General features: G+C 43.0%; 1 protein-coding gene across 3 annotated transcripts; it reads left to right on the forward strand.

Moving 5' to 3' along the window:
- Positions 1–26,013, forward strand: LOC124147826 (general transcription factor 3C polypeptide 2-like). 3 transcript variants are annotated; one of them, XM_046518620.2, is made up of 21 exons: positions 1–86; positions 1,842–1,962; positions 2,508–3,769; positions 4,272–4,361; positions 5,267–5,416; positions 6,482–6,678; positions 7,118–7,332; positions 8,003–8,168; positions 9,436–9,548; positions 10,729–10,915; positions 11,330–11,453; positions 13,469–13,533; positions 13,806–13,939; positions 14,416–14,490; positions 14,680–14,992; positions 15,886–15,982; positions 16,675–16,806; positions 21,028–21,138; positions 22,024–22,128; positions 23,126–23,283; positions 23,928–26,013. In XM_046518620.2, the coding sequence occupies exons 2-20, from the start codon at positions 1,899–1,901 to the stop codon at positions 23,252–23,254; spliced, it is 3,729 nt and encodes a 1,242-aa protein (XP_046374576.2). In that variant the 5' UTR covers positions 1–86; positions 1,842–1,898; the 3' UTR covers positions 23,255–23,283; positions 23,928–26,013. The 3 variants fall into 3 exon arrangements, with proteins under 3 accessions (XP_046374576.2, XP_046374590.2, XP_046374583.2); XM_046518634.2 differs by having other exon boundaries at positions 11,333–11,453; XM_046518627.2 differs by having other exon boundaries at positions 4,275–4,361.
- The last annotated feature ends 15 nt before the right edge of the window (positions 26,014–26,028 follow it).

Below are 26,028 nucleotides of genomic sequence, written 5' to 3' on the forward strand. Positions count from 1 at the left end.
CGTGATTTTCTCGCACCTGCGAGACAGTTTTGGAGGGTTTTGTGTATTTGGCGAAGTCTGTGGGTTCTTGGTTCGAATCCCGAGAAGTATGCTATTTTACACATCGACTTTAACTTTTACTTGTTGAGTGTACCCTTTATTTGTCTTCTAACTTGACAGTCACAGTCTATGGCGTGTTGTTAGCAAAATATATGCCCTCATCGAAGACATCATATCAGGATCTCTAGCTTTGTACTAAATTTTTGACATTTTGGCGAATTTAAATTTTTCTTACCACCAAAAATGTAAACATGCTGTTTGAAAATAGTGAAACAATTTATTTTCCAAATGGTATGTATATTTCTGCAAGAGTTTTATTTCGTAATAAGTTATTATGATGTCATGATAGATCTAGATGAATGTTTATGTTCACTTATTTTATTAGATAAGAAATATAATTTTTTTAAATGCTTTTACTGTTAAATCTTTTAAATTATTTTGTGATAATAACTTCAAAGTTAAATGTTTTAGAATTACCTATGTCAAATAATTTGTATAAATAGGATATTGTTCTACCAACAGTGACATAATCATGTAATAAATAATACTTTTCATTCAACATAATAAACAATGGCACTAAAATTGATAAGCCTGATAATTTGTACTATAAACAAATTGTTACCTAAGGGTATCTTTGTATGTTTTGGCAGTATTTGAATATATTTCATTCAAGGCATGTCACCCAAACTAATTTGTACATCTGTGTGAATATCGAAAATATAATTTGTACATATGTATATACATTTTCCAACAAAATAGATTCATTGAGGTCATAGGTTACTTGAGAAATTTATATTATGCAAATATATTGAAACTGACTTGAACAGAATTGATGAGAAGGTTGCTACATGTAACGTGAAGTAATAAATTGAAGCATGTTGGTAATGCCTACAAATATGTTTTCTCTCTTTATGTATAGTTTCTCATGTTTGGAACAAATTATTTTGTTTAATGAGTGAAACCATTATGACATAAACTAATGTCAATATTTGGCAATGTTTGGAGTTACTTTATTAACAGTTTCCCTCTGGTGACAGTACATTTTTAGATAGAATTATGACAATGAAAATGTAGTTGGTGATGGTTATCATATTTATCCTGTTTACAGGCTATCTACATTCATAGTATTCATTTGGGTATATATTAATTGAAAAAGGATAAATAAAAAAAATAAGGTAGCTACAATTCTGTTGACAATTTGCAGGAATAATGTTGTATGGGGATGTCACGATTCACCGATACATTGATACATCAATAACATCCTCAAATGTAACAATAAACGATACACACTTACCTGTTTCGATTAATATTTTAATCCCCTATCATTTCACACATTGACCTATATTGATTCATATTTAAGTTATTTGATATCAGGTGCATGTCTGAAGTGTTTTGCAAACAGGGAATTTGCTATTGTATTTAATGATAGAAAATACTTATGTTGCCACTCCATTTTTATCTGAAATAAATTATTGATTGAAATGAGACATTGTTGTTTCAAATATGAGATGAGATATTCAGGAATTTTTAAACCTTTTTACTGGTATTTATGCCTTATGAAATATAACAAATTTATTCCAAATTGCCATAAATTATGTATCACGATACATATCGTGTCGGGAGATAGTCATATCGTGACATGCCTAATGTTGTATACCTATTTGAAAGTAGGGTATATGAACCAATCATATGGTTACAAACAGAAGCACTGTTATTTGTGTTTTCTTTGTACTTGGATTGGAAATTAGATACAAAGGCACCTTTTGGTACATAGTTGTTGAAATGTAGTTCTCATATTATAGTTTCAACACAAGACGAGTGATTGAGTGCAGTGAACATGTTCCTATAGAAGCATCACAATGGTTCGAAGGACCCCGAGATCAGGGAAGAATAAAAAGGACACATCAGCAGAAATAAATGAAGGTAAATTCGTATCAGTCATACCAATCTGGGAATGAGCACTGTACAGTCTATGCCAATATCCTCACAGTCTACTGGACAGAAATTGTCTATTGGCATCATTTTGTGTAGACTGTTAGATGTTAAAATATGGCCTATTATTACTTGAGCATACGACCTGAATGTTATCATGTTTGGGCTTCGGACTTGTGGCTGAAGTCTCAGACTGTATCATTTTGTCTCGACTTGTGATATATTGCTAAAACAGATGAAACAGGCTGTAACATGATAATTATTATGAACATGATCATGATGATGTGGAGCCACCCATACTTGCCACATCCAGGGATGAGAATCTTCCGAGAATTTCTGCGATTTTAGTGACCACAAATTTGTTAAAATCTGATGGCTTCCCCCTTAACCCCCCCAGATTATGGACCATGCTCCTTTGCAAAGATGTTTCAGCTGAAAAGGAAAATATCCATTCACATCCCTGTATATTGTGTGTGTACATATGATTTGAAGTTGTTTTTAGTGATTTTATATTTTTCTGTAAAATTTACTTTCAGATTCTTTTGAAAAAGCTAAAAAGGGGAAACAAACCTCCTCCAAGGGTAGTGGACCAAAGCCCAGGAGAAGTGCTGAAGTTTCCATATCACCAATTAAAAGTCCTGCAGCTGAAAAGGATGAAGAATTGATTGAGAGTGAGGCTCCAGATGAAAATGAGGCTGATTCACCACAAAGAGATGGCGGTCCTTCAAAGGAGGACCTTCTTTCCTCTCTCGCTCTTTCAGACAAGAAAAAACTGAAAGCAAAAGAGGATGAAGAAAAGCAGCTCCCCAAAATACGCTCTTCCAAGAGAACACGTATGCCCAATGTCAGACTGGAAGACCAGGAAAAGAGCGAGGATTCTAATAATAAGAAGAAGAGTGTGAAGAAAGATGGAAGTAACTCAGCTGGAAAAGACAAAAGCAATCCCAGTGTTAAAAAAACAGAACTGTCAGGTAGTCCGAAGCCTGCATATATCAGTGACTTTGATGATGGTGCTGGTGAGGAGTCGGTGAAGAATAAATCCAAGGAACAACAATCAAAAGATGAGTCTTTGAATGACAAGAACAACCATGACAGAGAGGACGTGACACCAAAGTTAAAGAAACGAAAAGGCAAAGAAACTAAAAAACAATCTAAAACAAAGGGAGACAACTCTGTTGAAGTGCAGGATACCAGTGTAAATGATTCAAATACTGTGAATACTTCAAGAGGAAAATTAAAAGGAATTGTTGACAAGGAAAAGGAAGAAGATTCATTGGATGAATCATTTGATGCAACAACGTTGCCCACATCAACTCCATTACCAAGTCGAGGTCGAGGTCGGGGCCGAGGTCGGCCAAGGGGCAGTAGAGGAAGAGGTAGAGGTAGAGGTGCTTATCGGAGAGAGAAAGGTGATGATGAAAATAATTCTTCTCGACATAGCACCTCTGTGGATGGGGACAGTAGTATATCCTTCAGAACAAGCTCAAGGAAAAGAAAAGCGAAGAAATATTGTGATGACATTGAGTTAGGTTCAGACATTGCAAGTGACAGTAATGGTAGTGATGAGGAGGAGGAGGAGGAGGAGGAGGACAGTAAGAAAAAGAAAACTAAAAGAAGAAAGGTTAATGTAAGTGATGAGGACAGTACAAGCGAGGTTTCGACCGTGGGACGCAAACCCAAGGGCAGAGGGAAGAAGAGAAGTTTGGATGAATCTTGTGAACTGGAATATACCCCTGTGGCTAAAAGAGGCAGACCAAGGAAAACACCTACCATTCAAATAAAATCTCCAGAAATTGTGGTAAGCCAGATCATCTTGTTTAAACTCATCTTTGTTGGGAAAACAGCTGAATTGTCTCTCTTAGTATATCTTGTGTCTGAAGAAATCAACAAGTTTCTGGCAATACTTTCTGTTGAGGTCTGTGTAACTATGATAATCACATTACAAAATTACAGATATGGATTTATGTTATGAACAAGCCACATTTGGGGTGAACATGGTGAGTGGGTTGAGTGAATATGCTCAGGAGTATTTGAACAGTGTTTAAATAATGTCCATGCATTATTTACCCAGTTATCATGGTTACTGTAACAATCACCTTGAATTCACAATAAGCACATCCTGGTGCAACTAGGGGACACAACTGTGCACAGTAAATTGTGGTGCCTCAGGCCACTGGGCCATCTGTGCTTATGCAGCCCCTTGGTTTGTTGATGAAAACTGAAATATGGAATTATTATGACAATGGATTGTTCCTGATTTAATCATGTTTATGATAATGTGAATATGATGTGTTTGTCAGCAGGCATCCACTTTGTGTACGAGATGCGACAAGGATCTTATAACTCTGGCAGGACTCAAGTTCCACCTCATGACAGAACACCAGGCACTGGTAGGGTCTTAACATGCTTAAATTTAATCTAAGATCAATTTTAAGAAAAATGTTTTCTATGTATTTTTATCTGTTTGATTAAACTAGTCTCACCTCAGCTAATATACATGATATAGGGCAATATGTGTTAACTTGAATATGTACAATGATCATGATGATGTAAAAGTTTGTTAGTTTAACACTTTTAAAGATGTTAAACTTTTACTACTTGCAGTATATATCTATGTTATAGTTGATTTCTATTGACAGTCATCATATTCATAATTTTGATGATGACCTTTAATATACAGAATGCAAGCCCCAAATATTATTATAAATAAAAGCTGTCAGCATGGTCAGCAAGAGAAAAAAGTTTTGAAATGTAAGAATAATTTATTAATTGTTTAGCATAACATATTAATGGTGTTGATTAGTTACCAGAAAAGTTCTTTACTTTTCTTTTGAAATATTACATTCACTGCTTTCAAGATTGTTTTTGTTAATATTTTAAAAAATCAGGTTTGTTTGACTGAGAAATAATGAAAAGTGTTGCTGAATTTTATTCCAAGCAGCTCAGGTAATCATGGTAATTACTTTTGAACAACCTGTGAAGTTAGAATAGGTCTTCAGCAACCCATGGTTGCCATAAAAGGCGACTATGGTTGTTGTAAGAGGTGACTAATGGGATCAGGTGGTTAAGTTAGCTGACTTGGTTGATGCATGTCATTGTATCCCAATTGTGTAGATTGATGCTCATGATCTCAATCACAAAATTTTCTGGTCCAGCCTCGATTATTTCAAACCGACGTCACATAGCTGGAGTATTGATGAGTGTGGTGCCAAACAGCAAACAAATTTTTGACTGATATAGGCTTTGCATGGGAAGGAAATATTTCCCAGTCTTATACATATTGTATCCACTTCAGTGGGCCAAGGATTGCCCTGAAGGAAAGACGGACATCGCGGCGCTGAAGAGGATCATGAAGGCCCAGGGGAAGCTGGTGTGTCAGAAGTGTAGGAAGGAGCTGCGGCACTACCACTACTACGTCCACCACATCCAGTGGTGTGGCCGGGAGGTGATACGGCCAGCCTTTACTTTTTAAATGTAGCGTATTCGTCGTAATAGGTGCCCAGGGCCCTCTCAGAATTAGAAATAGGGGGCTCTTATTAGAATATTATTTTGGTGGAAAAAAGAGAGTTGAAACATAAATTTCGTGATTTATGCTGACACACTGAAATGATTTTATGTGACAGATACATTTTTTCAGAATTTAATTGCCCATGATTAAGAATGCATATAACACACGAGTGCGTATTAAACGTGAATAAATAAGTCTTGTGTACATTGATCAATCGGAAGGAGTGCTAACTGGGATTGTTCACTAGCCAATATATTAGCAAATATCGCCGTGGGCGCTTATTAGAGCGGGGCGCTTATTACGTCAAATATGGTATTTGTTTATCAGACACATAAAACTATGCTGAAATATTTTCAACTTATATGTTTATATATATATTTTAAAGAAAAAACTCACTTGAGTGTCTTTTGATATGAAATAAATAAAGACCCATCAATAAAATGTTAAAGCTATGAGGCTTTTTAGGAGTTTTGAACTTTTATGGACAAGTGTTGATATATTTCATATCAAAAGGCACCGATTTGAGATTCTATTTATCGTCCCAAATCATTCTTTCAACCTTTTTTGTTTGTAAACATTATTACCCAGCATGATCAGTGTGTTTAAGAGCAGAGACATACGTTAAGTGATTTATTTGATTGTGATGTCACAATTATCTGAAGAGCATTGTGCTGCAATTTCATTGTAGCGATATTTAATTTTGGATGATAAATGTAGTATTTACCAGTTGAATAAACAGAAAAGAGAAACATGATAAAGTGTGCCTTTACATAACACAAAGTTACAGGCTAAACTGAAATAGGTTCAAAAGCGAAGATATATACTCAAACACTATGAAATATCTACAGTGGCATTGTGTTTGATTATCTCATGCCAAAATACCCAGAACAATCTGATTTAATTTTGTGGCCATTGTGCCAGATATAACAAAAAGTTGATCATGTGTTTTCAAAGTGTGTCAGTATATATAGTCAGTGCATGATGTTAGCGGTGTTGTCCCAGGAGGAGCGCACGGTGTGCGAGGTGTGTGGCCGGTCCCAGAAGTCCATGTGGTACCACGCCCACCTGGTGTATCACAAGAAGAGGGACAATGATGAGGAGAAGTTCAAGGTGCAGGAAGAGAAGGACCAAAAAGAAAAAGAAGAAGGGGGTGAAGATCTCAACAAGCTGGGGAAGAAGAAAAGAAAATCAGCCAAAAAGTGGGTTCAAGCTGGTGATTTCAGTTTAATGTTTTTCTACTTTGCGTTGATAAATGTCATCATTTGAAGGCAGGGATAATTCTAGGGTGGGGCCTTGTGCTTTTAGCCCTAAATTTGAAATAAAGGCCCACATTTTCAAATACTATGGGGCATTTTAACTTTGTTCTGTATGGGTGTACCTCTGGAATATTTGAAATTTTCACATAAAGGGCCCATGTAAAAAAATTCCTTGAGTGAACCCTGTGAAGGTGTTGAGAAAAGACTGAAAGAGATTGGTTTGGGCAACTGACCCCCTTGGGTTGTCAATTCCTCTGGCCATTGGTATGGGCTTCTTAAGTGGCCACAGTTTGTTGAGATGACAACTTGATCATGTTGATGGATCAGTGCCAACTGTGATGTATTTTGAGTATTGCTGAAGCCCACCTACCTTCATTCACAGGGCCATGCAGACCTTGGCTGAGATCGGGGCAGACGAGAAGAAGACATCTCGGTCTGGTCGGAGGAAGGGGGACTCAGAAGATGACTACAGTGGAGCAGAAGACAGCGATGTTGACAGAGACTTTCAAGGCAGCGGTGACGAAGAAGAAGAAGAAGATGATGATGACGCTGATCATGAAATTGAGGATAATGAGGGTGTTACAACCAAGGATAAAGGTGAGCTGGTTGCAGTCAATATTTGTTCATTTTATGTTAATGTAGTTTTGTCTACATTCAACCATTACCATTAAAGTTTTCTCCAGTGTCTCCAGTACCTCATGTCTATATGAGCAAGGGGACGGGTGGCCAAGTCCGAGGCACCGCAATTCGCTGTGCAGACTTGCGTCCCTTGGTCATGCCAGAAACTTTTGATCACGGGTTTAAATGCCAGTTCACCCCAATTATGTTTCTAGGTTTGTCAGCGCCATACCCATGCTCGTGGGTTTCACCAAAGTTGTAAATGTCTGAGACCCACATCCCTTCGGGCATTAAATCAAACTCACTATATGAGCAAACTAACTGTGGAACAGTAGGTTGTAATGTGAGATGTGGCTGATTGTGTTGATCATTGCTATCAACCATTGATGCACTGATACACACAACACAGACATCATGACCTGCATGTTGTTCTAGGATGCTGTACTGAACAAGAAGTAAGGCATCATGAGTATATTTGGAGATATCTTTTTGTAGTGAGGACACAGTTTCATTTGTATATCCCCCTAAATATTCATGATCCCAAACTCTTTTATTCAATATATATGTTTCTGCCCACTTCACTTGTGCTGAGAACAGAGAAAATATTTTCTGTCATTTGGTGAATTGATTTTTTGTCTTATCATTTCAGTGAAAATGAAGAAATCCTACAGAAGCTATACAACAAACAGTCCTTACTTCAGTGATCATCCGGACTTCTTCCTTGAAATACTGGCAGCCAAGGAACAAGAAGACAACAATGTCCTCTTCCCAAAGTTGATACCCAGAAACAACAACTGGAAGGAGTTGCCGACAGAGTAGGTGTACAATGGAATAGCCCAGGGGTGCATCCTGCAGCACAGGTGTACCATATTTCCTCAATTAAACCCCAGGCCTCGTTTTAATGCTGGGTAGTTTTTATGCACAGAATTCTCCCCATTAATATCTTTGTGATTAAATGCCCGAGGTAAAGAGTGTCTGAAGTAAATATGCGCCAGGGCGTTTAATCAAGGAAATATGGTATAGACTAATGCCTATGGTGGGTCTCCCATCTGAGTCCCTGTGGGTAGTCAAGGTCAGGATAGTCCCCCATGCCTGTCATAAGAGCCGACTAAAATAGTAAATTGTGGATTGGGTGGTCATGTTGTTATTGTGTCTCACTGTTACCTGATCGGATACATTGTTGCTGATGCTCAAAGTCAATGTTTGTCTGTGCGCGAACCACGAAGCGAATTTAGTGCTGCAACTGTTGTAAGCCAGTGTTACAATCACCTTAGCGCTTAGAGGGCTTTGTGGATTGGCTCTCTGGGCCAGACTTGTCAGGGAAGCATATATTGGATCAGGTGGTCAGGCTCGATGACTTGGTTGTTTCATTGTCCTCGTACTGAGCATGTGTCAGGCATTGCTCATGACATCAACTGTTATTTGTCTGGTCCAGACTCAATTATTTTTAAGCTGCAGTGATATGGCTGCAGTATTGCTGACTGTGGTGTTTAACAACATTTAGTGCAATTTCTCAAATCTGTCAGTTATCTTATTTGTGGAAGAAATGTACCGTTCCATTGTCATATAATGTCAAGGTCAAGATTTTATTTTAGAATAGGTCCCAAACAACTTAGGCTTGTCATAACAGACGATTGAATGGACCGGGTTGTCAAGACTCGGTGACTTTGTTGATTGCATGCCATTGTACCCAAACGATGTGGATTGTTGCTTTTAATATCAATAACTGGATGGTCTGGTCCAGATTTGATTATTTAAAATATTTTTAATTGATTATTTGTATTAGCTGGAATGTTGCCGAGTGTGTCATTAAAAAGCAAACAAACAAAAATGAACCCATGATACTAGGTTTCTGGCACATCTAAGGGATGCAACTCTGCACAGCAAATTGCATCGCCTTATGGGACTTGGCCATCCATGCCCTCCGAAACTGCACTGAAGTGCACATATGTGTACCGACATGTAGACTATTGCATAAGAAGAATAGTGCTGACAGAACTTTGATGTAATGGAATGACGGGAAGTTAACACAAGTATTTGTGATTTAAAAATGGAAGCATTTCATGAATATGTTCTTTTCAGGGAAGCCGGAAGTTACATGACGGATAGGAATAGTCATCCATTTGTTGTGAAACGTGGCAATGATAAAAACGATGCCAAACAACTGAGAATCTCCGAATGCATCACATCCACAGGTAATAGTTGTCAGATGTCAACAGCTCTTCTGGAACCACATCATCAATGCCTCACAGTCTTGTATACGCTTCGTTTCTCCACAAGCAACATAGTGTGCACCACTGGGAGCATGTACATGTATATATCCATGATGGCATGACAAGTGTTCTCCAAATTGGACCACGATTTAGTCATGTTGGATGTACCCTACAGGTTCCTGTACCTGCAATCTTAAAGCCATGACTATTGTGAAAGTATGTTAAGGTATGGGAGTTACGATCACGTTAACACTAGTTTCGCTTTGTAGAACGAGGCCCAGGGTGCCATCGTACAAAGCAATGTTAGTGCTAAGGTGATCGTAACTCTCATACCTTGACATAGACTTAAGACAGTCGTAGTGCTATGGTTGTTTTGTGCAATGTTAGTGCTAAGGTGATCGTAACTCTCATACCTTGACATAGACTTAAGACAGTCGTAGTGCTATGGTTGTTTTGTGCAACAGCGACCAGGAATATAAGTTGGAATAATTGGGTGTTGGTTTTTACCCTGTTGTGACTTTCGATTAGTGAATTTCCACGTGGAAAATTATGTGATCATTTTAATTTAGACTGTTGCTTGGAGCCTGGAGTGGCCTGTGCCTGTTGTGCACTGGGTACACTGTGCAGGGCATCACTTAGAGCATCTTCTCAAGGCAAGAGAGTTAACTGGCTATTAAAGTCCAGTTTCGCCCCTTGCCGAACCAGGCTGTATTTATTGAGTTATATTTTGGCTTGACTAAAAAGTCTATGCATAGTCCAATCAAAATCACATAAAAAAATCAACATCCAGTATGTAAACTGCCGTGCAGTCTTTGGTCGAGTGCAGGATTTGCATAGCATGTGTACAGTCAGCTGATATTTTTCCAAATCTCTTCATGTTTTTTCACATGATTTTATGTTAAGTAAGACCCGTTTTATTACAATATAGATCTTTTACATGAAGTAAGACCCGTTTTATTACAATATAGATCTGGATATCAATCAGATCAGATTTTGTTTGAGGCAAATGCAAGTGATATGAGAGGTGGAATCTGATTGGTCAATAGGAGGTACATAGAAGGGAGATAACTCGTAATAGCCACTGATGGTGCTACGATCGAACACAGAAATTCCGCGATAAGAATCATTTCAAGTTTGACGTGGCCTGTTGTTCCCTTTGCAGGTCATTCAACCTGCTACACAGGGTACTCCGTGTGGGGCCTGGCCTGGTGCCCTGTACCATTCAAGAAAACAGCCAATCAAATTGCAGCAGTGTCTTGTAACTTAACATCGGATCACGCAACAAATAAGACGTTCAGTGAACCCGCAGTTGTACAAATCTGGGACTTCGGAGAGTTAACCTGCAACAAGTGAGTTTGGCTTGATGGGAAGTATTGACTGTATGGCACATGGGGACACAGATTGATGATGGCCTGAAATGTTGCAATTCGCTGATAGGATCTGCTGGTCTTGGGTTTGCCCTGTTTAAGATCCGTACTTTGTCAACACAATTTCTGTGGATTTTACCAAACTATGAACGTCTTCAGGCAAATTCTTAGTTATTTACAGGCTGTCGTCATATAGCTGGAATTTTGCTGAGTGAGGTGTTAAACAACAAAAAAACAAGCAATATTATATCATGTAAACAACAAGCAAACAAGCAATCTTATACTATATGAACAACATTAAGTTCAAAGCATCATTAAGTCAAGTGAACTCACTCATCTGACTCCCTTCTCCTGACAAAGGGCAGAACTGTAGTTTCCTTTGTATCTGTATTCCAGCAGTTCCACTCCCGATCCCAAACTTGCATTCAGTATTGGCCATGACTACGGGAGTGTGTGGCAGGTGTGCTGGTGTCCTAAAGGGGTTTGGGAGGAACCCGTCGTCACGCTGGACAATACAAAGGTGAGGGGTACGCAATGCAGGGCCCGTAAAGATCCAGGTCAGATTGGGTCTTCAGCAACCCATGCTTGCCGTAAAAGGTGACAATGCTTGTTGTAAGGGGCAACTAGCGGGATTGGGTGGTCAGGCTCACTGACTTGGTTGATGCATGTCATCGTATGCCACTTGTGGGGATTGATGCTCATGATGTCAATCACTGCATTATCTTGTCCGGACTCGATTATTAACAAACCATCGTCACAAAGCTTGAATATTGGTGAGTGTTGTGATAAACAACAAACAAACAAAATAATGCAGGGTAGTACACAGGTGAAGGGTACAGAGTCTGTGGCAGGTGTGCCCTGGAGGGGATTGGAGATGCACAGGTGGGGGATACAGTCTGTGGCAGGTGTGCCCTAGAGGGGGGTGGGAGATACACAGGTGAGGGGTACAGAGTCTGGCAGGTTTGCCCTAGAGGGGGGTGGGAGATACACAGGTGAGGGGTACAGTCTGGCAGGTTTGCCCTAGAGGGGGGTGGGAGATGCACAGGTGGGGGATACAGTCTGTGGCAGGTGTGCCCTAGAAGGGGGTGGGAGATACACAGGTGAGGGGTACAGAGTCTGGCAGGTTTGCCCTAGAGGGGGGTGGGAGATACACAGGTGAGGGGTACAGTCTGGCAGGTTTGCCCTAGAGGGGGGTGGGAGATGCACAGGTGAGGGGTACAGTCTGTGGCAGGTGTGCCCTAGAGGGGGGTGGGAGATACACAGGTGAGGGGTACAGAGTCTGTGGCAGGTGTGCCCTAGAGGGGGGTGGGAGATGCACAGGTGAGGGGTACAGAGTCTGTGGCAGGTGTGCCCTAGAGGGGGGTGGGAGATGCACAGGTGGGGGATACAGTCTGTGGCAGGTGTGCCCTAGAAGGGGGTGGGAGATACACAGGTGAGGGGTACAGAGTCTGGCAGGTTTGCCCTAGAGGGGGGTGGGAGATACACAGGTGAGGGGTACAGTCTGGCAGGTTTGCCCTAGAGGGGGGTGGGAGATGCACAGGTGAGGGGTACAGTCAGTTTAGGTGTGCCCTAGAGGGGGGTGGGAGATGCACAGGTGAGGGGTACAGAGTCTGTGGCAGGTGTGCCCTAGAGGGGGGTGGGAGATGCACAGGTGAGGGGTACAGAGTCTGTGGCAGGTGTGCCCTAGAGGGGGGTGGGAGATGCACAGGTGAGGGGTACAGTCAGTGGCAGGTGTGCCCTAGAGGGGGGTGGGAGATGCACAGGTGAGGGGTACAGAGTCTGTGGCAGGTGTGCCCTAGAGGGGGGTGGGAGATGCACAGGTGAGGGGTACAGTCAGTGGCAGGTGTGCCCTAGAGGGGGGTGGGAGATGCACAGGTGAGGGGTACAGAGTCTGTGGCAGGTGTGCCCTAGAGGGGGCTGGGAGATATACAGGTGAGGGTTACAGAGTCAGTGGCAAGTGTGCCCTAGAGGGGGATGGGAGATGCACAGGTGAGGGGTACAGAGTCTGGCAGGTGTGCCCTAGAGGGGGGTGGGAGATGCACAGGTGAGGGGTACAGTCAGTGGCAGGTGTGCCCTAGAGGGGGGTGGGAGATGCACAGGTGAGGGGTACAGAGTCTGGCAGGTGTGCCCTTAAAGGGGGAGGGGGAGGGGGAGATGCACAGGTGAGGGGTACAGAGTCTGTGGCAGGTGTGCCCTAGAGGGGGGTGGGAGATGCACAGGTGAGGGGTACAGAGTCTGTGGCAGGTGTGCCCTAGAGGGGGGTGGAGCAACTGAACTGTATGGTCAGGTTAAGGTGGCTTGGTGTATTGTGTGTCATCATACTCATTAGTGAGGAAATTGCTCATAGTTTCAACAATTTGTTAATTACTTCCACATTACAACAAAAAACATACGACAGTGAGTCTTGTCAGTGACGTGTGGGACGATGATGAATAGTTTAGCTGAAATAATTAGACATGATTATTTCCCATGTTTTACAAAATCTGATCCCTTTGTCTGCACATGCGTGTGATCATGATAATCCATTGTTTCCAGGAGGATTTCCCCAGGCTGGGCCTACTGGCGCTGGGTTGTTCTGATGGAACCGTCAGAATCTTCAGGTATTGATTCTACTACATGTATTAACTTCAGGATCAGTACACAGTTTACTGATAGCTAATTTCAAAGGACAGAATAACTGTCAAATCTCATTTCCAATATTCATTTTACAATTTATGAGATATGTAGTTTGAATACAAACATAAGCCAGTTTTGATGATCATGGTATTTTGTCAACAGGAATTTGGTAAAAATGCTCATTAATGTCATTGAATTAGCAGTTATGATTCTTGTTAATATTTGATTTCACAAACAACATCTGTTTGTATCACAGTATTCCGCATCCACAATTCTTGGCAGCTACAAGTGATGTGTACTTCCCTACAGAAGAACAGATACAAAGGGAGAGAACTCCTCCTGTCTACAAGGCTCAACCTTGCCTCACACTAACGAGCAGACCCAACTCAGGTATTGACTCTACTATTGTTATATTTGTCAGGATACCAAGCATCAAATTTTGGCAATGTAAAACAAAGGGAATTATTACAATTATGGAAAGTTTAATTTCAAAGAACCCACAACATGCACAAGGGGAAATTAATCCATCATCCTATAAACTCGTACATTTACCAAACCGAAGTAGCTGTTCCCATACAATGACTCGTAGATATACCAAACCAAAGTAGCTGTTCCCATACAATGACTCGTAGATTTACCAAACCGAAGTAGCTGTTCCCATACAATGACTCGTAGATTTACAAAACCGAAGTAGCTGTTCCCATACAATGACTCGTAGATTTACAAAACCGAAGTAGCTGTTCCCATACAATGACTCGTAGATTTACCAAACCGAAGTAGCTGTTCCCATTCAATGACTCGTAGATTTACCAAACCGAAGTAGCTGTTCCCATAAAATGTTGCCTACTTTCTCCTGTATGTGGCAGACACCGGCAGCTGTTTGTGCGTTGACTGGCAGAAGGCAGGAGGCAGTCAGTTCATCCTGGCAGGCTACTCACAAGGTAGGCCAGTTGTAGGCAGCACCAGACCGGAGATACACAAACTGTTGCTTTCTATATAATGGAGTTTGATTAAAAGTTAACAGAAAAACTTAAGAGGTGCTATATTATTGCAGCTTTCAGAGAATTCGATTTACTTTTGTATTTGAAATGTTTATTTGCGAAGTTTGTTATGTCTGTGTGTTTCCCCAGGATGTGTCCAGGTCTATGACCTCATCACAACTTCTCCCCTACTGAGAGTGCTGAACAACACAGTGGAGAGTATCTTCCCTTCTCGTGCCTTCCCTGCTCACCTCCGAGCCGTCACAGGGTGCTCATGGAGTGAAACGGTCCCGTCCTGTTTTTCAACCGCTGGTCGAGACAAGGTGGTGATGTTCTGGGATATGGACAATCCCAATCGACCATACGACAAGTGGTTATCATCCGACATGGGCATGCTGACTAGTATCAAGTGGGCGAGCAGAGTGTACAACGGAGTGGTCACTGCGCAGGACGACTGCCTCCAGTAAGTAGGAGACCCGTGAAGATCCGGGGTAGAATAGGTCTTCAGCTACACATGCTTGCCATAACTGGTGACTATGCTTGTAAGAGGCGACTAACGGGATCGGGTGGTCAGGCTCGTTGACTTGGTTGATGCTTGTCATCGATCCCAATTGCGTAGATCGATGTTCATGATATCAACTACTGATTGTCTGGTCCAGATTCGATTATTTACAGACCGCCGTCATATAGCTGGAATATTTCTGAGTGTGGCGTTAAACAACAAACAAATAAAGTAAGAAGGAGCTGGATCAGTTCAACTGCAGTGACATCTTGTTAGTATGGACGTCTCTGTTTCTTGTATATTGTCTTCACTATCTGCTTATTATCAGATGCGGACTTGAAAGTTAAGAGCTTGTAAACAAGCATTACTCAGAAGTGTCATGTCTGTTATAATTTTGTGTCTAAATTCAATAGAGTGAGTGAGTGAGTGAGTGAGTGAGTTGCTTGTTAATATTCCAGCAATATCATGCGAGGAAACCAGAAATGGGCTTCACACATTGTACCCATGTCTTGAATCGAATCTGGGCCTTCAACGTGACGAGAAAACGCTTTCACATATAGGCTGTCCCACTGCCCCATATTCATCAGAACTGTAATGATACCCTGTTAATCTTGCCATCTCGGTCCCTGATAAATTGTCCTCTCTTTTAGCTTTTCAAATTCAGACATGAAAGTCGCAAAAAAGTATAATATCAGTTATTATTTTGTATCTAAATTCACATTTAACGTGTGTTTTGTGGCAAGTATTGGGTAAGGGACACCAGTTCACTGACTTGAGATGGGCTGTGGACTGAGGCTATTTTTGTCTTTGTTGCAGCAATGTGTATAAGTGTATGTATGGATCCTCTCTTGCAGCTTGGCTCACAACACATCCTATTACCAGGAAACTGGCTTCAGTGGCCTCCATGGCTTCTTCGACAAGGCGCTGTGTGTCCACAACTCGGTGGTGTGGGTCAGTAGCAAGATTGCCATTTCCCTGTACATCTGTTATAATCCAGTCTTACACTCTTGACTAAAACTATTACTAATTAGCTAATCCTGTGTGGGCAAATTTCATCTAAGAGCCACTTTGCTGTACAGAGTTAGGTCCCTTGGCATGCCAGGATCAGATGAACACATGTTCCCATGTTTGCCCTGATTATGATCCTTGTCTGTGCTTGTGAGTTTTGCTAAAGCAATAAATGTCTACGACTGTGTCTGTATGAATTTCTTCCACATTAAGCTGACATGCCGAGATATAGCTGGAACATTGTCAGAGCAGCAAAACTGAGGCAGTGTATCTGTGTAGTTGAAGTCATCATTTTTTGCTTTATTGATTAAGAAGTAAACAACACCAACTTTTTTCATACGACTAAAGTTAATCTGCCATGGCTTGTGGGTATTCCAACACACAGCCTACTAATGTTAGTGTTCTTCACTTGTTTTGAGTAGTATACATGATGTAATCAGACATACAAAGTGGTGTTTGAACAACAAACTTGCTTGGATTGCCGCTTCCCTGACCCCCTTTACCTTAAAACTCCACAACTGCTGTAAATTTGAAATAGTTGTCTTTCTCTTAACTATAGTAACTGTGTGTTATTGGTTGTTGTTTCACTTTTGTCTTCACAAAGCCTGATATTAATCGATTGTTTCTCCTTGTAGGATGTGACGTACTCACCCCACTTCAATGTGCTGCTGTCCTGTGATGGTAGCGGCTGTGTCGTGGCTGTGAAGACTGTCGACCTGCGGATTCCGTCATCTAAGTTCACCAAGGGAACCCCCAGAAGTAAAGCGGTAATACACTGGACCCTTGTTAACGCTTTGTACCCGGTGGTTGGTGGGGGTAATACACTGGACCCTTGTTAACGCTTTGTACCCAGTGGCTGGATGGGGTAGCCTACACTGGACCCTTGTTAACGCTTTGTACCCGGTGGTTGGTGGGGGTAATACACTGGACCCTTGTTAACGCTTTGTACCCAGTGGCTGGTGGGGATAGCCTACACTGGACCCTTGTTAACGCTTTGTACCCGGTGGTTGGTGGGGGTAATACACTGGACCCTTGTTAACGCTTTGTACCCGATGGTTGGTGGGGATAGCCTACACTGGACCCTTGTTAACCCTTTGTACCCAGTGGCTGGTGGGGATAGCCTACACTGGACCCTTGTTAACGCTTTGTACCCGGTGGTTGGTGGGGGTAATACACTGGACCCTTGTTAACGCTTTGTACCCGATGGTTGGTGGGGGTAATACACTGGACCCTTGTTAACGCTTTGTACCCGGTGGTTGGTGGGGGTTATACACTGGACCCTTGTTAACGCTTTGTACCCGGTGGTTGGTGGGGGTAATACACTGGACCCTTGTTAACGCTTTGTACCCAGTGGCTGGATGGGGTAGCCTACACTGGACCCTTGTTAACGCTTTATACCCGGTGGTTGGTGCGGGTAGCCTATACTGGACCCTTGTTAACGCTTTGTACCCAGTGGCTGGTGGGGGTAATACACTGGACCCTTGTTAACTCTTTGTACCCGATGGTTGGTGGGGATAGCCTACACTGGACCCTTGTTAACGCTTTGTACCTGGTGGTAGGTGGGGGTAGCCTACACTGGACCCTTGTTAACGCTTTGTACCCGGTGGTTGGTGGGGGTAGCCTACACTGGACCCTTGTTAACGCTTTGTACCCGGTGGTAGGTGGGGGTAGCCTACACTGGACCCTTGTTAACGCTTTGTACCCGGTGGCTGGTGGGGGTAGCCTACACTTGACCCTTGTTAACGCTTTGCACCCGGTGGTTGGTGGGGGTAGCCTACACTGGACCCTTGTTAACGCTTTATACCCGGTGGTTGGTGGGGGTAGCCTACACTGGACCCTTGTTAACGCTTTGTACCCGGTGGTTGGTGGGGGTAGCCTACACTGGACCCTTGTTAACGCTTTGTACCCGGTGGTTGGTGGGGGTAGCCTACACTGGACCCTTGTTAACGCTTTGTACCCGATGGTTGGTGGGGATAGCCTACACTGGACCCTTGTTAACCCTTTGTACCCAGTGGTTGGTGGGGGTAGCCTACACTGGACCCTTGTTAACCCTTTGTACCCGGTGGTTGGTGGGGGTAGCCTACACTGGACCCTTGTTAACGCTTTGTACCCGGTGGTTGGTGGGGGTAATACACTGGACCCTTGTTAACGCTTTGTACCCGGTGGCTAGTGGGGGTAGCCTACACTGGACCCTTGTTAACGCTTTGTACCCGGTGGTTGGTGGGGGTTATACACTGGACCCTTGTTAACGCTTTGTACCCGGTGGTTGGTGGGGATAGCCTACACTGGACCCTTGTTAACGCTTTGTACCCGGTGACTGGTGGGGGTAGCCTACACTGGACCCTTGTTAAGGCTTTGTACCCGGTGGTTGGTGGGGATAGCCTACACTGGACCCTTGTTAACCCTTTGTACCCGGTGGTTGGTGGGGGTAGCCTACACTGGACCCTTGTTAACCCTTTGTACCCAGTGGCTGGATGGGGTAGCCTACACTGGACCCTTGTTTACGCTTTGTACCCGGTGGCTGGTGGGGGTAGCCTACACTGGACCCTGGTTAACGCTTTGTACCCGGTGGCTGGTGGGGGTAGCCTACACTGGACCCTTGTTAACGCTTTGTACCCGGTGGCTGGTGGGGGTAGCCTACACTGGACCCTTGTTAACCCTTTGTACCCGGTGGCTGGTGATGGTAGCCTACACTGGACCCTTGTTAACGCTTTGTACCCGGTGGTTGGTGGGAGCAGCCTACACTGGACCCTTGTTAACACTTTGTACCCGGTGGCTGGATGGGGTAGCCTACACTGGACCCTTGTTAACGCTTTGTACCCGGTGGTTGGTGGGGGTAGCCTACACTGGACCCTTGTTAACGCTTTGTACCCGGTGACTGGTGGGGGTAGCCTACACTGGACCCTTGTTAACGCTTTCTACCCGGTGGCTGGTGGGGGTAGCCTACACTGGACCCTTGTTAACGCTTTGTACCCGGTGGTTGGTGGGAGCAGCCTACACTGGACCCTTGTTAACGCTTTATACCCGGTGGTTGGTGGGGGTGATACACTGGACCCTTGTTAACGCTTTGTACCCAGTGGCTGGTGGGGGTAGCCTACACTGGACCCTTGTTAACGCTTTGTACCCGGTGGTTGGTGGGAGCAGCCTACACTGGACCCTTGTTAACGCTTTATACCCGGTGGTTGGTGGGGGTGATACACTGGACCCTTGTTAACGCTTTGTACCCGGTGGCTGGTGGGGGTAGCCTACACTGGACCCTTGTTAACGCTTTGTACCCGGTGGTTGGTGGGAGCAGCCTACACTGGACCCTTGTTAACGCTTTATACCCGGTGGTTGGTGGGGGTGATACACTGGACCCTTGTTAACGCTTTGTACCCAGTGGCTGGTGGGGGTAGCCTACACTGGACCCTTGTTAACGCTTTGTACCCGGTGGTTGGTGGGAGCAGCCTACACTGGACCCTTGTTAACACTTTGTACCCAGTGGCTGGATGGGGTAGCCTACACTGGACCCTTGTTAACGCTTTGTACCCGGTGGTTGGTGGGGGTAGCCTACACTGGACCCTTGTTAACGCTTTGTACCCGGTGACTGGTGGGGGTAGCCTACACTGGACCCTTGTTAACGCTTTGTACCCGGTGGCTGGTGGGGGTAGCCTACACTGGACCCTTGTTAACGCTTTGTACCCGGTGGTTGGTGGGAGCAGCCTACACTGGACCCTTGTTAACGCTTTATACCCGGTGGTTGGTGGGGGTGATACACTGGACCCTTGTTAACGCTTTGTACCCAGTGGCTGGTGGGGGTAGCCTACACTGGACCCTTGTTAACGCTTTGTACCCGGTGGTTGGTGGGAGCAGCCTACACTGGACCCTTGTTAACGCTTTATACCCGGTGGTTGGTGGGGGTGATACACTGGACCCTTGTTAACGCTTTGTACCCGGTGGCTGGTGGGGGTAGCCTACACTGGACCCTTGTTAACGCTTTGTACCCGGTGGTTGGTGGGAGCAGCCTACACTGGACCCTTGTTAACGCTTTGTACCCGGTGGTTGGTGGGGGTAATACACTGGACCCTTGTTAACTCTTTGTACCCGGTGGTTGGTGGAAGTAGCCTACACTGGACCCTTGTTAACGCTTTATACCCGGTGGTTGGTGGGGGTAATACACTGGACCCTTGTTAACACTTTGTACCCGGTGGTTGGTGGGGGTAGCCTACACTGGACCCTTGTTAACACTTTGTACCCGGTGGTTGGTGGGGGTAGCCTAGCATATGATTCCCCACACGAATGCAGTATGGTGTAGACGATGGGGGTACGATGCCATTCCACATTAAATAATATCATGATGCGACAAGACGCTAACCTTTGCACAGAAAATATGTGGTACCACAGTAAGTGGTCATTTTGCTTAGCAGTTGCTACATTTTGCTAAACAGTTTGGCAACTATTTAGCAAATTTAATGCTTCTGTGGTACCACATAATTTTTGTGCAAAGGTGAGTGTCTTGCCGCATCATGATAAATTTTATGTGGCTTGGCTTCGTACCCCCAACGTCTATACTACTTGCCTTGATATGGTTGGGACATGAGGTGTGTATAACCATACTCACCATGTGTCTGTACTTGGAGACAAGCCAAAATATCAGACAACAGTGTAGATTAATATTGGGACCACAATGTTACTTTATTAATTTTGTTTGTTTGTTCATGTAATCTATTATTGTTGTTAAATACAAGAAAATCAGACAGTGAAGAGTGGAATATGAACAAGAAATTCATGAATCTTTTTGGTTTCTTTTCCTTCGGAATGATGAAATGTCATGTTCCTGGTTGTTGTCCTTGTGTCAACATCTATTGACAGCATCACACTGAGATACCTGTCGTTTGGTATACCTTTATAACCTGACACTGGATAGCGGTACACTCAAAACTCCAGTCGTGAACCTTATTTTTGCTACGTTCTTTGTGCCTACTTTGATGTAGCTTCTTTCTTGACAGATTCTGTACACGACCCATATCACAAGTCCATCAGCTGAAGAGAAGTCTGAAGCCGAGTCACCATCCGAGGAGTCAGATCAGCCCTGCATTGAGTTCAGCGACAGTGAACATGTAAGTTTAGTCCTGACCAGCTGGTCTTACAAGCTTACACAAGTAGTCTTTTCTAGTTTCTATATTATTTGTTAGTAACTGTCCGGTGAATTAAACAATTTAAATTTAAACAATTCACAATTCATCATATTATGAATACGTAACAACTTGTAATGTGTGTGAAAAGTCGTACTAAAATACGCTATTTGAAGGGGGCGTGGCCTAAATACAAATGTCCGATTGGGATTTTAATTTTTCCGGACCCCTGGTTTCTACCTCATGTATAATATCCTTTTGTCAACTTCTGAGCACAAGGTATTAAGGTAACGTTTTCTATATAAAATTATGAACATATCTCTCATGTAATTGTCTCCAAGAAAACTTTTTATTATTCAACATTCGACCTTTTCATTATATAATCCCAGCCTCATAGGTTGACCTGGCCGTCTGTGGCGCCAGAATTTGCTGTACAGAGTTGTGTCCATAAGGCAAGCCAGGGGCCTGTTATCGAGGGTTCGAAACCCGGTTCACCCTGATTATTGTTCTAAGTTTGTCAGGGGGCACGGGTGACCCAGTTGTCTAAGGCGCTGCGATTCGCTGTGCAGAGTTGCATCCCTGGGGCACACCAGAAACCTATGATTGTGGGTTCAAAGCCCGGTTCTCCCCAATTATGTTTCTAGGTTTGTCAGCACCATACCCATGCTCTTGGGTTTCACCAAAGTGGTAATCGTCCCAGACCTGCATCACTTCAGACTTTCCTCCAGCCTGAAGCTGACACACCGTGATATAACTGGAATACTGCTCAGGGTGGTGTTCATACCCCCAACTCTTCAACTTCAAAGATTACACGCATCATCAGCCACTGAAAATAACCCAAGTTTGTTTTCCCTTCTCTTTCTTGTCTAGATGAGTCACATCCGGGCACTCAACTCCAAGGATGACACTGGCTATAAGATGCCAAGCATTTCGGTTGGCGCCATTGATGCTGCTCCGCTACAATCTGTGTACAGAGTAAGTGTCCGTGGTATGGTTGGAATCAAACATCAAGGCCTTGATGAGAAGGGGATCCCAAGGGGAGCCTTGGTTAGAGTAGGTCCCCAGCAGCCTAGAGGTGTCTTCATAGACTAGATGGTCAAACTCCGTGACTTTTGTCCAGAGCACTCCTAAGTGATGGCACCCGTGAAGATTCCGGGGTAGAATAGGTCTTCAGCAACCCATACTTGCCGTAAATGGTGACTACTATGCTTGTCGTAAAAGGCGACTAACGGGATCGGGTGGTCAGGCTCGCTGACTTGGTTGATGCATGTCATCGATCCCAATTGCGTGGATCGATGCTCATGATAGTAATCACTGGATTGTCTGGTCCAGACTCGATTATATACAGACCGCCGTCATATAGCTGGAATATTGCTGAGTATGGCGTAAAACAACAAACCAACCAACCAACCAACCTAAGTGGTGGACTGTTGCACATAACATCAATTATTGGATTTCTGATCCAGACTTGGTCTGTAGGACACAAGTACTGCCTAGGGTGGATATTACATGGATTGGCAGTCACTGGGGGAAACACTCGCCCAACCATAAGCCGCAGGACTCGGCACTTTGCTATCTTCAAATAGTTCACACTTGGAGATAAACCATTCTGTGTTTAATTATTATGTTAGGGACCTCTTAGCTGAAAGGGGGCGGTTGGGTAGCCGAGTGGTTAAAGCGTTCGCTCGTCACGTCAAAGGCCCATGTTCGATTCCCCACATGGGTACAATGTGTGAAGCCCATTCTGGTGTCCCCCGCCATTATTTTGCTGGAATATTGCTGAAAATGGTGTAAAACCATACTCACACACTCACTCACTCACTCTAAGCTGAAAGCACTCAAGGTGCTAACTTACTCAAGTCCCATGTCATATTTATAAGCACAAAGAACAAATATGTGACTCCTGTATGTTTTGATTCCTGCGGAGGAGCATTACAGTCTCGGTGAAACTAAATAAACAAGTGCATTGCAGATATCAGTGAATCCCAACTTGGAGAGCTGCACCTGGATACTGAGTGGGGGCGAGGCTGGCTTTCTGCGGCTCCACAACCTGTGTGGCATGTTGACAAGCACAGCCAAGACAGAGCTCGGCATCTCGTAGCATCGAGCTGCACCTCCCAAACCTAACTTGTAAGTGGACCTTCATCATGTTTGTGAGACTCCTCTGATTAAGTTGGTCCCAAGTAGCTTATACAGAGTAACACACAGGTCTGATTGAATCTGGTTGATTTTCCTGGTTGAAATTGGTCACCAGCAGCTTGTGCGTAAATGGCTTCAATGGATCGAGTGGTCAGCCTCTGTTGATTGCATGCCATCGTACCCTGATGGTGTGGGAAATTGCTCATCCTATCAAATACTGCTTATCTGGTCCATTCTCACATTTTTACACATCACACATGTGTTATTAGAATATTGTTGACTGAGGCGTTAAACAACATTCACTCTCTCATGTTTGTTGGAGCTTAGATTTAATTGTTTACCTTGTAAATTCGGCCTGTCATGTTTGTCTGAACTTGATTAATTTGAATACTTATGGGTCAAATAACAGACTCCCTGAATCATTGATAGGCTGTGTTTTAGAGACAAAAAAACAGAGGACCTTTGATGCTCCAAATCGCGTTCATTTGTTTTCAAATGATTAAATTGTGCATCTTGATTCTAGAATATCTTCAAATAAGCTGTTATAAACAAAACATGCATTGCTTATTCTGTTTTTCTTTCCGAACTATCAAACACCTTTCATGAAAATAATGTAAAATTGTATATTATTTCAGACAAGAAACTGATGCCTTTAGAGTGATGACTAGAAGGGCAGCCATCGTGAGTGGGAACAGTTTTACAGACACATATGCAGATGTAGACTACTGATGCTTTGGAATACATATACCTCCTTATGATCAGCTTGCATATCCCCATACTCGTTACAGTTAGATAGCAGGACTTGTCAGCTTGCATATCACTTGAAACAGTATGGCCATGCCAATATTTCTGGCTTACAGATTTAAAAAAACCAATCAAACACAGCAGGGGTTGATTTGATGGTATTTACAAAGAAACTGGTGAATGTTGATATAGAAGCTAAACAATTATTGATGGTAATTTGGAAATGACCATTCCATAAAGTCATCTGAGTGCTATGACAGTCGTGTGTACCATACTCTGACATACAATAGTCAAGGCTGAATGATATTAAGATGTTGTGTGATGAGTAGTACATGAGGAAAACAATCATTCAAGTCTCATTATGTACATTTAATATTGTATATAGGTTGTATATATATCTATATATGGTCATGTTACCATAGTTACAGAGGAGACAAATCCTGTTCAACTTTCTGTGTTCAGTCTGGTGTTTAAGAAATTTAAAAACGATGACTTGAATTTTACATTATAAATCAATTAACTTTGATGTTTGGATATGTTGTCATACAAATAGGATGTGGTTTGGGCTGGACTGGACACATGTTGACCTTCACTTCATAATGAACAAAATTAAACATTTATATACGTTGTTGTCTCCTGACCTTAGTCTGTGTATAAACTGTGCAATGCTTATTGCGATATTGTGGAAATCTTCTAAAACTTTGCACACTTGCTCCCATATATAGTTTTGAAGCATGCATCAGTTCTATGCCCAAATCGTATAGTATTCATACGCCAACATCTCCAAACATCCAGACAGATTTATATCTCATCTGGGCCCCGCCCCACAAAGCGATCATAGCGCTACGACTGTCGTAAGTCTGTGTTAAAGTATCGGAGTTACGATCGTCTTAGCGCTACGATCGCTTTGTGGAACGAGACCCTGCACACGAAGAATATCACCATCAGGTGTTTAGTAGTATGTTTCATCAGGAGTCTTCAATTTAAGGATGTGACATCATGCATCACTGATTATCAGATACACTCTCATTGTCACGGATCATCACGAGGGGCATTTTCCAGGTTTGTCAAGTGAGAAATGGAATGACACGTGTAAATGATGACTTTTGCCATTTGCAAATACATTGTAATGATTGGTTATTCCATACAGATTTCTTAATGACACAATCTACATGATCTAGACATTGTAATTGTTCAGAACGTTTGCATTGGAAGTACTGAATTGTTATTTTCTTGTTCATGCATAATCCATATTTAGGTTTCTGTGTACCTTAAATTCTTGTGAACATCATCTGTGTTCATTCTGCTGTTCAATCTACAGCTATAAACTTAGACCATAATGATTTTGCTAGATTTGACAAGACCTCAAAACTTCCACAAATGTCAAATTCAGTCTTGACTTGTGACACCAGCATCCTAGTGTGTGCTTCCATGTAGGTCCTTGACCTTCCACTTGTTGTCAAGGCAACTGGGTCCGCTGACCTCTCTACCTGGTAGGATGTTATAGGTGTCCCAGAAAGAACCAAAGCTGTCTTATGGCTAGCCTTGAGTGGGTGTTTGACACTGAGTCTGGCTAGACAAACCAATGGTTGATAGCTTGAGCAAACATGATGCACAATCCACCCAATTATATTTGTTAATGTGTGTGCATACCATGATCCTGATGTTCTTGACACCCCTGGTTTGCCTAGTCCAGGCTTGAACTCAGCATCAAGATCCAGCTGTACTGTTGCTGAGGATGACATTGGTGTCGTACTTCTTCCATTCACAGGGCCACATGCTGTCAGGTTCAAGGAGTGTATGGAGTGGCTGTGTTGGCCACTGATTCTGTGCATGTTTGGGAATGATTCTTTCGTAATGGGTTTATGCAGTAAGACTTGTATTTTTCTAATATGACAGCATTGACTGTTGATTAAGTTCTTACTTTGTTTTTAGTGTTTTTAGAATGAGATGTGCAATAAAGTTGTGTTCATGTTTCAAAATGATCAAGAA

The sequence above is a fragment of the Haliotis rufescens genome, unplaced genomic scaffold (genome assembly GCF_023055435.1).
Source record: "Haliotis rufescens isolate VD_foot unplaced genomic scaffold, xgHalRufe1.0.p SCAF_1, whole genome shotgun sequence".
NCBI lineage: Eukaryota > Metazoa > Mollusca > Gastropoda > Lepetellida > Haliotidae > Haliotis > Haliotis rufescens.